Source organism: Olea europaea, chromosome 12, assembly GCF_002742605.1.
Source record: "Olea europaea var. sylvestris chromosome 12, O_europaea_v1, whole genome shotgun sequence".
NCBI classification, from domain to species: Eukaryota; Viridiplantae; Streptophyta; class Magnoliopsida; order Lamiales; family Oleaceae; genus Olea; species Olea europaea.
The window spans coordinates 3,689,381-3,701,155 of NC_036248.1; the positions used below are offsets into that span (position 1 = coordinate 3,689,381).

Consider the following 11,775-nt stretch of genomic DNA (forward strand, 5'->3'; position numbering starts at 1 on the left):
GGAGAGAGGGGGGGAGGGAGGGAGAGTTTAAGTTATATAATAGTGGAAATAACAAGGGGAAATAGGCATTGTTGTTCCATATTTTGCTAGTGTTCATAGCATGTTTAGTTGAACTTAAAGAGTTTACTTTTAAGTGAAATCTTTGTTTTAGTATAAATAGTTTAGGTTGATTAAAATCTAAAAAGGGAAGATATTAATTTTAATGGCAATGTGAAAAGTTACTTTCAGTAAGGAATTTTTTTAACTTAAAAGTAAGAAAAAATTAACATATCAAACATGTTTAGAACCTATGGCAATTCTTCTTTTCTTTCACCAAGAATGGTTGCCAACATTTGTTATTTGGTTTTTACTAATAGCTTGAATTCCTTTGTTCACCAAGTTTAAAACAGCTTTAGCATTGCTGAATAGTATCCCTGAGACACCGTCAAGCATGTCAACTCTATCTATCAGCATGTTAAAAAGTATGCTTTAGGTAATCATTTGAAATTATTTTTCACAGACACAATAGGTCCTGCTGATGTTGGGCTTGATGATGGAAACAAAGAGAATGATAGAGGTCATGGTCCTCTTGGAATTAAGCTATTCAACAGAGCAAGTCGATGGGCTCAGCCAATAACTTACGTCGATTTGCATGAGGGTGAAAATTTCACAGTAAGCTTTCACTAATCTTCAGCTATCTTTTACATATGAAATATGTCAACGTCTTCTTTCAGATTTTAAGTTAGTATTTGTCATGTTTATTGTGCTTTTATATCTGATGCTAGACTTACCATCATCTTCAAAGCTGTAGCTACTAAAATAGTCCTCCTATGAAGTTCTATTCATGAACTTTCCGTCTTGTGAACATGGATATCCTTAGAATTGATTGCTATCTTCACATAGATTATATACAATTGTAGCTTCTAGAGAAAGCTGCTGTTACCAAAAAAATCGGGGAGAAAGACATAAATTTCTACTCTCTAAAAAGCTGCATGTGCAATTCTTTGAACGGGGTATCCAATGTATTGGGAAGAAGCTTAATCATCTCATATCATTTTTTGGGTGGAAATCTTTACTAGAGAGAAAAAGCATTTGGTCACTGTTTCCATATGATGCTCATATACCGAACCCTACAAAAATTTGAATAGCACAGAACCCAAAAGAGAGAGCAATATTAGATTTTGGTGAAAATTGTGAATGAGAAGGTTGGGCTGTGGGTGTTATTATTGCTATTTTCTTAGGACTTTCTAGCAAGTGACATATATTTGATGATAGTAGCTGAAGGAGGCTTTTCTATCAGCTCCCACACTCTTTCTGACACTAACTTCATCAAAAATCATAGCAGGAACAAACATGTGTGCCATACCAACTGTCATCTATTATCTGTGCTGCATATAAATTGTCACTAGATTGATTAAGATAAACTCTGTTACGGGCTGTTTCTGTACAAGATCAAAACATTTCTGTGTGCAAAACCCCTTAGTTGTCGTATTTCAGTCATTTTGACTTTCAATGCATTTTGTCCTTTGTCCATTCCCCCCTTTACTGGACGATTTCGAAAATTTTCTATGGAAATCCGTACTTTTAGAGCAAACATCGTTTGTTGGTTGTATATTGTCCTTTAATCTTCTAGATTTCATTTTGACTGTTTTACATATCTTTTAAAATATGGCTGACTTGATGTTTGGTATTTTTTTCCAAATAAAAAGGAACTTAGAAATGTCATAGAGAATAAGTAAAATTGGAGTTCTTCAGATGTTTCGATAGTATTTTGAGACTGGTTAAATAAGGAATGATATTAAAAATGCAGATGTGTATGTTTTGCTTCCCTGCTTCCTCAGTTATTCCTCTTCATGATCATCCTGGCATGACCGTATTGAGCAAAGTTCTATATGGTTCTTTGCACGTGAAAGCATATGATTGGATTGAGCCGGCCAACATCCAGAAAATCAAGGGAGCCGGTCCTGCTACAGGTCCAATTCTGAACTTATTTGAATTATAAATTAGTTTCAAATTTTTTTACCACATTTGTTTCTTCTTACATGAATACCCCATGAAATTTTTTTACTCCTATGACAACTTTTTCGCTGCATGGAATTTAAAATTGCATTGAGAACTAGACCCAGTAGCCTACCAAATTAGTTCTCGTGACTTTTAAAGACACGACTTCACAAAATACTCAAGAATTTCTATTAACTACAGAATTTTCAGTATTTTTCAAAATACTTGACCAAATACTCGTGGTACAGTGAAAGATTTATGGTCATTTGAACTGGAAAATGGTTTTAAAAATTTTCGAAGGGACTCTATTATTGGTGGAATAAAAGAGCAAAACACCTTTAAATGGGGACAACCTCAAGTCTAATAAAATTTTAGAAGTTATTCTAATATATTTGCTTCTTCTCTTATATATTTGCTTCTTCTTGATCCTTCTATTACCTGCATCAAATACTTGTCCCCAGAAAAAGGAAAAAGAGATCCAGTCCAGAAATATTTGGAAATTACTATAATACAGCTTCAACTGATTGTAGAGTAATACGCGTTAATTTTACCTGATGAATGTGTATTTCCTTGATTTATTTGAATCTGAAACAATAAGAAACATAAGTTGATGGCTTGGGAAGTTAGGAAGAAAATCCTACAATCGTACATATCTAATGTTGGATATGTTTAGAAAATGTAAAGGACGATGGGCATAATATATTAGGGCCTGTTTGATTTACCACATTTTCCATGGAAAATATATTCCATTTTCCCCCTTTTTGGCTTGTTTGATTGCATATTTTTCTTGGCAATTCCTTTTCCCTCTTTCCCCGCACACGTGAACAATTTCCTTGGTTTTGTGGAAAACAACCATCTTCTTCTTTTATTGTTATTATTATTTTATTTTATTGGCAATGAAAACAAATTTTATCCACAATTGTAACAACTTTTTTTTCCTTTAATTGACAATTTTTATAAAAAACAAAGTCAAACGAACAGCAAAAGATATAAAATTTCAACATTTTTCAGGTGAAAAATTATATCAATCAAACATATTTAATTGACAATTTTTAAGAAAACAAATTTTAGGCAATTCAATTCCCTGAAATTCGTTTTCTTTCCATCCAAATTCCATTCTTGCAATTAAACGATCCTTAATGTAAAATATCCTCTTCAAACACCCATTGATTTTGTTAGGGCATTGAAAACATTTAAGTTCCCTCTGCAAAACTGGGTTTGAAAAGCCTTAAATATATGGTCATTGTAATTATAAAGTGGTACTACTCGATTCTACTGCAAATTTCATTTTTCTTTGGAGCCTTGAGTGAACAAGTTAAATGAGATCACAGCATAATGATGTAACAAGATATAAATATATTTATAATGAAAGCACGTGATCACTGAAGGGGGCATGATTGGTTGGGAGAAATGGATAGCATAGCAGTACACAGTATTAAGAACACCACCAAAGGAAGACACTATTGGGAACTTGGCGTCAAAACACAAGTTCAACATATGCATGACCGCTGGTGATTGTAGAGAGCTAATCATATACACAGCTCCACACAAGTGCTTTTATATAATGCAGCACTTCAACAGTCCGGTTATGTACCACCACATTTCCTTTACTTTTTTCAGCCCTTTTCATTTAATATGGTTTTTACAAGCTGTACCCAAAATGACAAATACAAACTCAGTTTTTTTGTAATCATTTTCCAGTTGTTTGTAAACTCCTTTCATATGGAAATGATTAATATAATTCAATTTTTCACTATAATTGAAGTGATGAACTAACTACACCACAGTGATAACATTGGTCATTTTCTATCATTGATGACCCTTTTTTTTATAGGTAATCAGATAATTTTATAATCTATCATGGATGACTGAAACTTCAAAAGGAAAAAAGAGAAATGTGACAGCTAAGCTGATAATTTGTTTATTGTTCATTAATCCTTGATGTCTAATTCTGATAACTTGTCGTCTGAAGTTTAATTATTTCTAATTGGTTTCCAGTGAGATTGGCTAAATTGGCAGTCGATGAAGTTCTGACAGCACCGTGCAGTACATCTGTTCTGTACCCAAAGAGTGGAGGGAATCTGCACTCTTTTACTGCAATAACTCCTTGTGCTGTGCTTGACATCCTTGCACCTCCTTACGATGAAGTTGCTGGTAGGAAATGTACGTACTACCAAGATTATCCCTGCAACAGCTTCCGTAAGTAACTCACTCGTCTATATAACCAACTTAAAAATTGGTTTAGAAGTGGACAAAGCCACTAGACTTTAATTGAATTTTAAATTTTGCAGCGACAGGAGAGGATGGACATGAGAATGGTGTTGAAAACGTGGAGTATGCGTGGCTTGCGGAGATCAACACGCCGGAGGATCTGTATATGCGTTCGGGTGTGTATGAGGGTCCACCCATCCAGACTTGATAGTCTTTGAAAGGTTCACTATTATGAATTTTAGAGTAACAACCTTCAACATATTCTTGGTGCTTTGTCTCTATGGAAGGATGTATTGTATAGGATTCAACAATATTATGGAAGAATATCAAGTTTAAATCTATTCTATTGTACCATCTGCATTATGTAGTACTACATGCGCTGAAATCCTAAGTATGCTTAAAAGTTACAGATTCTTTTCAACTTATTTTTGAATTAAGTGTGCCTAAACGCTTAAAAAACCTATGGTACTACATTTCTGAGGAAACATATGGAAACTAGAAATTTGTTTTATGGGTTTGTAACAAGACTGGTTCTCATGATGAGCCTTCGACATTCATTTTGCTTGTCTATAAAATCTGACTTTCGGTTGAATTTATCATTTTAAAGGAGCTCCCCTTTTAAACAAAAAATAAATAATAAATAAATAAATAATTACAACAAAAACTTGTATACAAATGAATGATAGAAACCCGTTATTAAATCTTGATAATCTACAAAGCTTGCATTCAGTCGCTGCGCAATCGCAGATATATCAGACAACTAAAGAAATGAACAGTCTCTACTCTTTGCCACAAAAATAAAGTACCATCTGTAAACTGCAGCTAAAATTACTTTTCTGAGCAACAAAAAAAAGCAAAAACAGCTACTCGAACATTGAAGGACTTCCAAAAGTGCAGCAAAAAGCCTTCTTATTTTTTTTTTTGCGTGGATGGAAGATTTCGAACTTGCTCCCAAAATTGTAAATAGCTTAGCCAAGCTATTTTCCACCAACATTCTTTCTCCTAGCCTCTTCATGGTCCATGATGCCAACAGATGTGGTCAGTACAATGTATCCAAACTGAAAAGTAAAATGAGTCAAACAATTGAAAAAAGATATATTTAAGGAAGGAAAGTCAAATAATGAAATTCAATTTTCTGGACAGCAATTTGTATTCACTTGGGATTGGCAGAAGAATAATGTTATTTATATATAAGGAGTTACATAATAATTTACGTACTTAGAAGGTGTCAAAAAGAGGGGGGGAATTTTATTTTTCTTTTTTTATTGAAAAAATCATGATCCAATCATGTTTCACCACATCATGTGAATGTAAATTATTATGTACATATACCACAACTGTTGACAAAATACCATTCTACATCTGATGTAGCAAGTTAGTATTTTTCGCAGTCTAATTATCATACTAAGTACAGGTAGCTCGACGGGAATTGATGGATGAAATGAGTTACAACCATACATAATAATCACATTTCTTGATAAGCCGATGAGAAAGCTATTTGGGGAAGGAAAAGTCTACATGTACATAACTATTGTACATGATGTTGTCCATAATGTGATGCTGCAATCATCCAATTGTTGATGTGAAAGTGTGAGATTTGAATTAAAGGTTAGATCCAATGTCACATATAATTATGGACACCATTATATAAACAATTATGTACATGTAGTACTTCCTTTTGAGAAATGAGGATATACTATTTACAATCCACTTCAAGATATCTTATTGGACTTGGATTGAAATTTTTATCAAATACATACAGGTAACTTAATAAAAAGTTTGAATAAAAGATAGTATGTCCTCCAAAACAATATTTGATGAAATAAAGTTACACGTGCAGAACATGTATATCATCATATGGCCAAGCTAATAGCTCAATATTCACCAAGTAATCATCATCCAAATATTAACCTACAATATTTTTTTATACATTACCTGCCTAGAGGGAAGCGACCTTGCAGTCCACCCCTCAATTTCCTTGACACCAACATCAAAGTGAGGGCTGATGACTCCACATTTGTTCAAACTTTCATTTAGTTCGGCCACAATTTTTACTAGATCGGTGATCATCAACATACTCAAACTCTCCAATGTATCCTACAGAGATCATAGAGAATTAATGGTATAGTTAGAATATTACGTTTGTGTAAATGGACGAAGTAACACCACATAATGTTTCATATGCCATGCTTTTGCACAACTAAGAGAAACTTAATAATGACTTTGGAGGATGGTTGAATCATGACTTGACGCTTCCCTTGCTTCTCTGCATTGTACATGCTCTTAAGAGTGTCATTCAAGACATTAACTCTCACCATTTTTGCTTAAAGATCAAGCTGCATCATGATTAAGAACAAGTTATTAGATATCCTCATTCTAATTTATTTAATTGAGAAAAAAATCTTCAAGGCCAATGCTATCAAATATTAACAGAATAAAAACAAATAAACTAATTATAATTAGCATATAAATTACAGGCAAGTACATTCATCTTGCTGGGAATATTTGAGTAATTGCCTTGAGCATTGATAAAAGGAAATTCAACGAAGTATAATGGGCTTTTCTTGGTGTACATAATTTTTTGTACATCAAGATATCCCATATTCTCATGGAGTGGGGCCTGCTCGAATAAAATATTCGAGTGGGCCCCACCCCCATGTGAGCGATGTTGGGAAAAAATGGGTTGAATGGCTAACTTTGGCAAAAAAATTGAGTGAGACTCGGTTGGTTATTTTGGAAGTTTTAGATTGATTTGTGTTCTCCTCCATAAGAACATCAAAATCGTATATTTATTTGTCAAAAATAATGTTTGGGTGAATGAAAAATTGGAGTTCAAAGAGTGCCAATTGAAAGGAGTTTATGAGTTTGAGGGAAACCATTTAAGGTTTGTCCCACATAAAAAAATTATAAAAACAAATACTACTTTAAAAAAGATTGCATCATATGTAGTATAGAGACTTTCTCTACATGAATGAGCAGGGGGCAATTGAACGAAAATAAGCTTTGGACGTAGAAATTGACCCCTTGAAAGAGCCTACATATTGCTAAAAAAAATTCCTTCAACTGACCATTTAAATTCCAAAATTGTCAAAACTACAGTATTCATTGTCATTATTTACGAGTTAATGATATTCATAGTGTTGAGCATATATATACAACTCGATTTCTAGAAGAGAAAAAGAAGAGAAGCAACACAGTGCACACTTTCTACACAACTTTTCATACAGCATACAGTCTCGTGTCTATTCGAAATTTGTTTTGTAATATTGTTCTAACACAAGTTCTGTTCAGCATGGTAGCATTTGAGGTGCACAAATTCTACTGTTCCTCCGTTGTATCGTGGGGGACAGACATTGAATTAAACTTCAAGCCTACGGTGAGGGGACGAATCTGTTTTGAGGAAACTATGTTCACACATGTCTCGGTTAAAATTTTCCTTGCTTTCGGCGAATTAGTTTACTTGTTCTATTTTATTGGAATTCAATCTGTTATATTTTGGCTAAGTCGATTAATTTGTTCAGTTTATTGCAATTTAATCTGCTATATTTTGGATAATATCCAGATTCACTGCATATACAATATATACAAAATCGGTTTGTGCAAATTCGATATCAATATTACATATACGGTAAGTTGCTGAATGTACAGTAAACCGTTGCATATATAGTAAGCTACTATATATACGGTAAGCTACATATATATGGTAAGTTGCATATACGGTATGTGTCAATCAAGTAAGTTGCAAATTCGATATATGTTCATTCGGTATTCATTCATTAATATTTAGTCCAACAAATATATGAATACTTTAATGTACAAAAAATTATATACAAGTAGTGTTATCCAATTATAATAGAAACACATATTGTCACATATTGCCCACGTTTGGCCCCATTTTTTGAAGTAAGAATGGGTTGAATAATTTTTATTTTTTTTAAATGAGTGGATGAAAAAGAATTAAAAAATTTCGATTTACGTGTAATGTTATTTTATGGAAGATTGTGTGATTGAAAATATGAGAGAGAAAAATGAAATGTAATGAAATTTAATATAATGGAGGTCAACGGGAGCATTATATATAACGGTTTAAACAATTGGATGCCCCAAAATACCCAACAAAATTATAAAAAGTACAACACGTAATCAAAGAGTAAATTTAACCAATAATCACCGAACTTTACACTTGGTTACTACTTGCTCATTCATTTTTCACATGTTAGTGAATGCTCACTCATCTTTTCATATAATTACTCATTTATCACTCGTCTCTTCAAATAATTTGGTGACTTTTGCGGCAACTTTTCGACAACTTCCGACCACAAAGAATGTCGAATTTTGATACCGTTGAAAATCCCACGATGTCCTCTTTAATTACCACCCAAAAATCTCATTATAACTCAAAGGGATTCGATCGAAAAATTGCCTTAAAAGTCTCCCAAAATTTCTGAAAATCTGCCCAAATTTTCAGATTTTTTGGGCGACTTTAAAGGCAATTTTTTCGGCAACTTTCAAACATCAAAACAATCAAATTTTGATACCATTGGAAAGCCCACAATGTCCTCTTCAATTACCATCCAAAATTTCCCCATAACTCCAAAGGATTCGGTCAGAATAAAGTCACAAAGTCAGCATCCCGAACTTTGTCTAAATTTTCACCTTTTCGAGATGTTGACTTTGTGGGTTTATTCCGACCGAATCCTTTGGAGTTATGGGGAAATTTTGGATGGTAATTGAAGAGGACATTGTGGACTTTCCAATGGTATCAAAATTCGATAGTTTTGATGGTCGAAAGTTTCCGAAAAATCACCTTAAAAGTCGCCCAAAAAATCTGGAAATCTGGGCAGATTTTTAGAATTTTTGGGCAACTTTTAAGGCAATTTTCCGATCGAATCTCTTGGAGTTATAATGAGATTTTGGGTGGTAATTGAAGAGGACAATGTGGGCTTTCCAACGGTATCAAAATTCGACATTCTTTGTGGTCGGAAGTTGTCGAAAATTTACCGTAAAAGTCGTCCAATTATTTGAAGAGACGAGTGGTGAATGAGTAATTATATGAAAAATGAGTGAGCATTCAGTAACCTATGGAAGATGAGTGAGCAAGTAGTAACCAAGTGTAAAGTTCAGTGATTATTGGTTAAATTTACTCCGTAATCAAAAGAAAAAAAAGGATTCTATCTACTTCACATAAGCCAAAGAAAAAAACTATACAAAATATAAGCCTCAAGCAGAGTCCATTTCAAGAGTCCCTAAAACTATCTGATTCAAAAAATTTATATTAACAGTTCTAAATAAACAATGCCAATTCATTACATTATGCACACACATATCGACAAACAAATTCCGATATTTTTTTATAAAAATGTAGCTTACCTGAAAGCCTGTCGACAGAGAGATAAAAAAAAATCGCGGCCATAGAGAAATTAGGGTCTTCTCCTAGAGGCTTCCTGGAAAAAAAATGCCTGCAAGAAGCAGGATTCTCATGGTTGGTGAAAGCTCCAAGTCTGTTTACGAATCTGCCCTTGCATTAACAAGACAATGTCCAAAAATTAAAATCAGATTTTAAGTAAATTTTGATAAATATTGAAGATATGTGTAATTAAAAAATTGTAATTTCGTTAAATATATGATTAAAATTAATTATAAAATTTACTTTAAATTATAATTTAGATTTTAATCTCAATCAAATATGGTCGAATTTGATCTACTTAAATTTACTTTCTAAAGTTATTTATTTGCTAAACACGCTTTTACAAATTTACTTTTATTATTAATGAAAAATCCGTTTAAGCACAATCTATTAATCTAACATACTCTCTGTAAATTTGAGGCAAAAACATTGTTGTCACTCCATTTATGGACAAGCTTTTTATTTTAGTTGGCGCACTTCCTCATCTTGTTTCAGCTTAATTAATAATGTTATCGTTTTATCTTAATTATATCAATTTGGATATAATTTATAAATAGATTTATAAAATCTATCAAAATTAAATATTAATTTCAATCATGAATTTATAAAATACTACTCATTTTGTGGGGTTCACTATTGTTCCCATTTATAAATTTAACAAATGGTAGATCTTACGTTAATGATGTAATTGATTACGATACTTTTAAGTTGATTTGTTGAAGTCACATTTATAAATACGTTTTACAACAACCCACATTTTCTAAGAAGAATTGGTGGCTTGCTTCTCTACCAATCTTATTTACCACTTTTTCCGTGCTCGTTACATGTTTTTGACCTTTTTGAAGATAGCTTGGTTGCTTTTATCAAACATGTCAATATCGATTAAAATTGTCTTATATTATGCAAAAACTAGACCTTTCGCGCTATGTCTATCTCTTCTTAAAATTTGTCTTTTCATATATAAATTTAGTATATTTTTGATAAAATTTTGTTATTGTTTATAAACTGATCAAATCCTAATTTTATTTGCACGTTTGGTACGACTCGCAATTTTTATTTACTTTACCTACTTTTATTCATATAATTATAATTTATAATTCTTCAGGACAAGGGCGGTGAAGACCCTTAAGGTTGGGGTTCAACTTTTTTATAATTTATAATTTAATAAAAACTGTCTCAAATATGCTTTTAGATTTTTACCATTTAAAATAAATAAATAAATAAACGTAAAAAGGTGAAATTAAAATTGACTTTAAAAAATAAGCAACTCAATGGTAATTTTTTGCCCAAATCGTTAGAGAACCCCAACGTTTCTGTCTCATCGACCACGAACCGCCGTCTGCGGCGGCTAACGGCAGCTGCCTCCCTCTCAAGCTAACATCTTCTAATCCGCTGATTCTCGGCTAACTATTACTTTTCCAGCTTATCTTTCTGATTCACAGTCTTCTGTGTCCCAGTAAGTCTAGATTTTTCATTGATTAAATATTTTTTAAATAAAGCTTAAACTATGTAATTGGTTTTTTCTATACGTAGACACTGTTTATACAGTGAGTATTGACGTTAATTTTGGTTTGAAGGTATCAATGGAACCCATGGATATTGTTGGTAAAACAAAAGAGGATGCTTCGCTTCCTAAAGGTACGTTTTTTTCCCGTTTCTACGCAAATTTCGTGAAGTTGACTCTTCATATTTTCAATGTGACTTGCCTTTAATTTTAAAACTTCTCGGAAACAGCAGGGATTTCCCTATCACTATACCGAAGACTTCTTCTGAAGGTCCTAACAGCACATTACATTAGTCATGAAATAGCTTACTTCTCGAGGTGCCTTGGAGTATGTTATTAGTTGATAATGTAGTATTTATTGATAAGACTAAAAAGGGGTTATATAAGGTGGAATTCTGTAGTAGTAGGTATTAGGTTAAATGTGACCGATGACAATACATGCAATGCCACGGCAGTAATAGTGGGAATAAGAATAATTATGGAGTTTCCTTCCACCATCTTTTTGTCTTCACAAGTGATTTGTTTTGCTAATGATATCTTTTCAGCAACTATGACGAAAATTATTAAGGAGATGCTCCCACCTGACGTTCGTGTTGCAAGAGATGCTCAGGATCTTTTGATTGAATGTTGCGTAGGTATGTATTTTCAACCCTTTTTTTTTTTTTTTTTTTTT

General features: G+C 32.8%; 3 protein-coding genes across 3 annotated transcripts in view; 2 read left to right on the top strand and 1 right to left on the bottom strand.

The window, feature by feature from the left end:
* Window positions 1–4,605, top strand: part of LOC111405250 (plant cysteine oxidase 3) — a 5,847-nt gene extending 1,242 nt beyond the window's left edge. The window contains exons 2-5 of the mRNA XM_023034054.1: window positions 500–651; window positions 1,790–1,952; window positions 3,979–4,179; window positions 4,272–4,605. Coding sequence (XP_022889822.1) covers window positions 500–651; window positions 1,790–1,952; window positions 3,979–4,179; window positions 4,272–4,399 — 644 coding nt within the window. The 3' untranslated portion in view covers window positions 4,400–4,605. The remainder of the gene's footprint in view (window positions 1–499; window positions 652–1,789; window positions 1,953–3,978; window positions 4,180–4,271) is intronic.
* A 281-nt stretch (window positions 4,606–4,886) lies between these two features.
* LOC111406923 (40S ribosomal protein S15a-1-like) lies at window positions 4,887–9,650 on the bottom strand. Its single transcript, XM_023036280.1, has 4 exons — window positions 9,562–9,650; window positions 6,414–6,527; window positions 6,127–6,288; window positions 4,887–5,249 (listed from the first exon to the last, which is right to left on the bottom strand). Exons 2-4 carry the CDS (start codon window positions 6,507–6,509, stop codon window positions 5,169–5,171), a joined length of 339 nt encoding a protein of 112 aa, XP_022892048.1. The 5' UTR covers window positions 6,510–6,527; window positions 9,562–9,650; the 3' UTR covers window positions 4,887–5,168.
* A 1,214-nt stretch (window positions 9,651–10,864) lies between these two features.
* Window positions 10,865–11,775, top strand: part of LOC111405251 (protein Dr1 homolog) — a 4,007-nt gene continuing 3,096 nt past the window's right edge. The window contains exons 1-3 of the mRNA XM_023034055.1: window positions 10,865–11,054; window positions 11,176–11,236; window positions 11,648–11,737. Of these exons, the coding sequence (XP_022889823.1) occupies window positions 11,182–11,236; window positions 11,648–11,737 (145 nt within the window). The 5' untranslated portion in view covers window positions 10,865–11,054; window positions 11,176–11,181. The remainder of the gene's footprint in view (window positions 11,055–11,175; window positions 11,237–11,647; window positions 11,738–11,775) is intronic.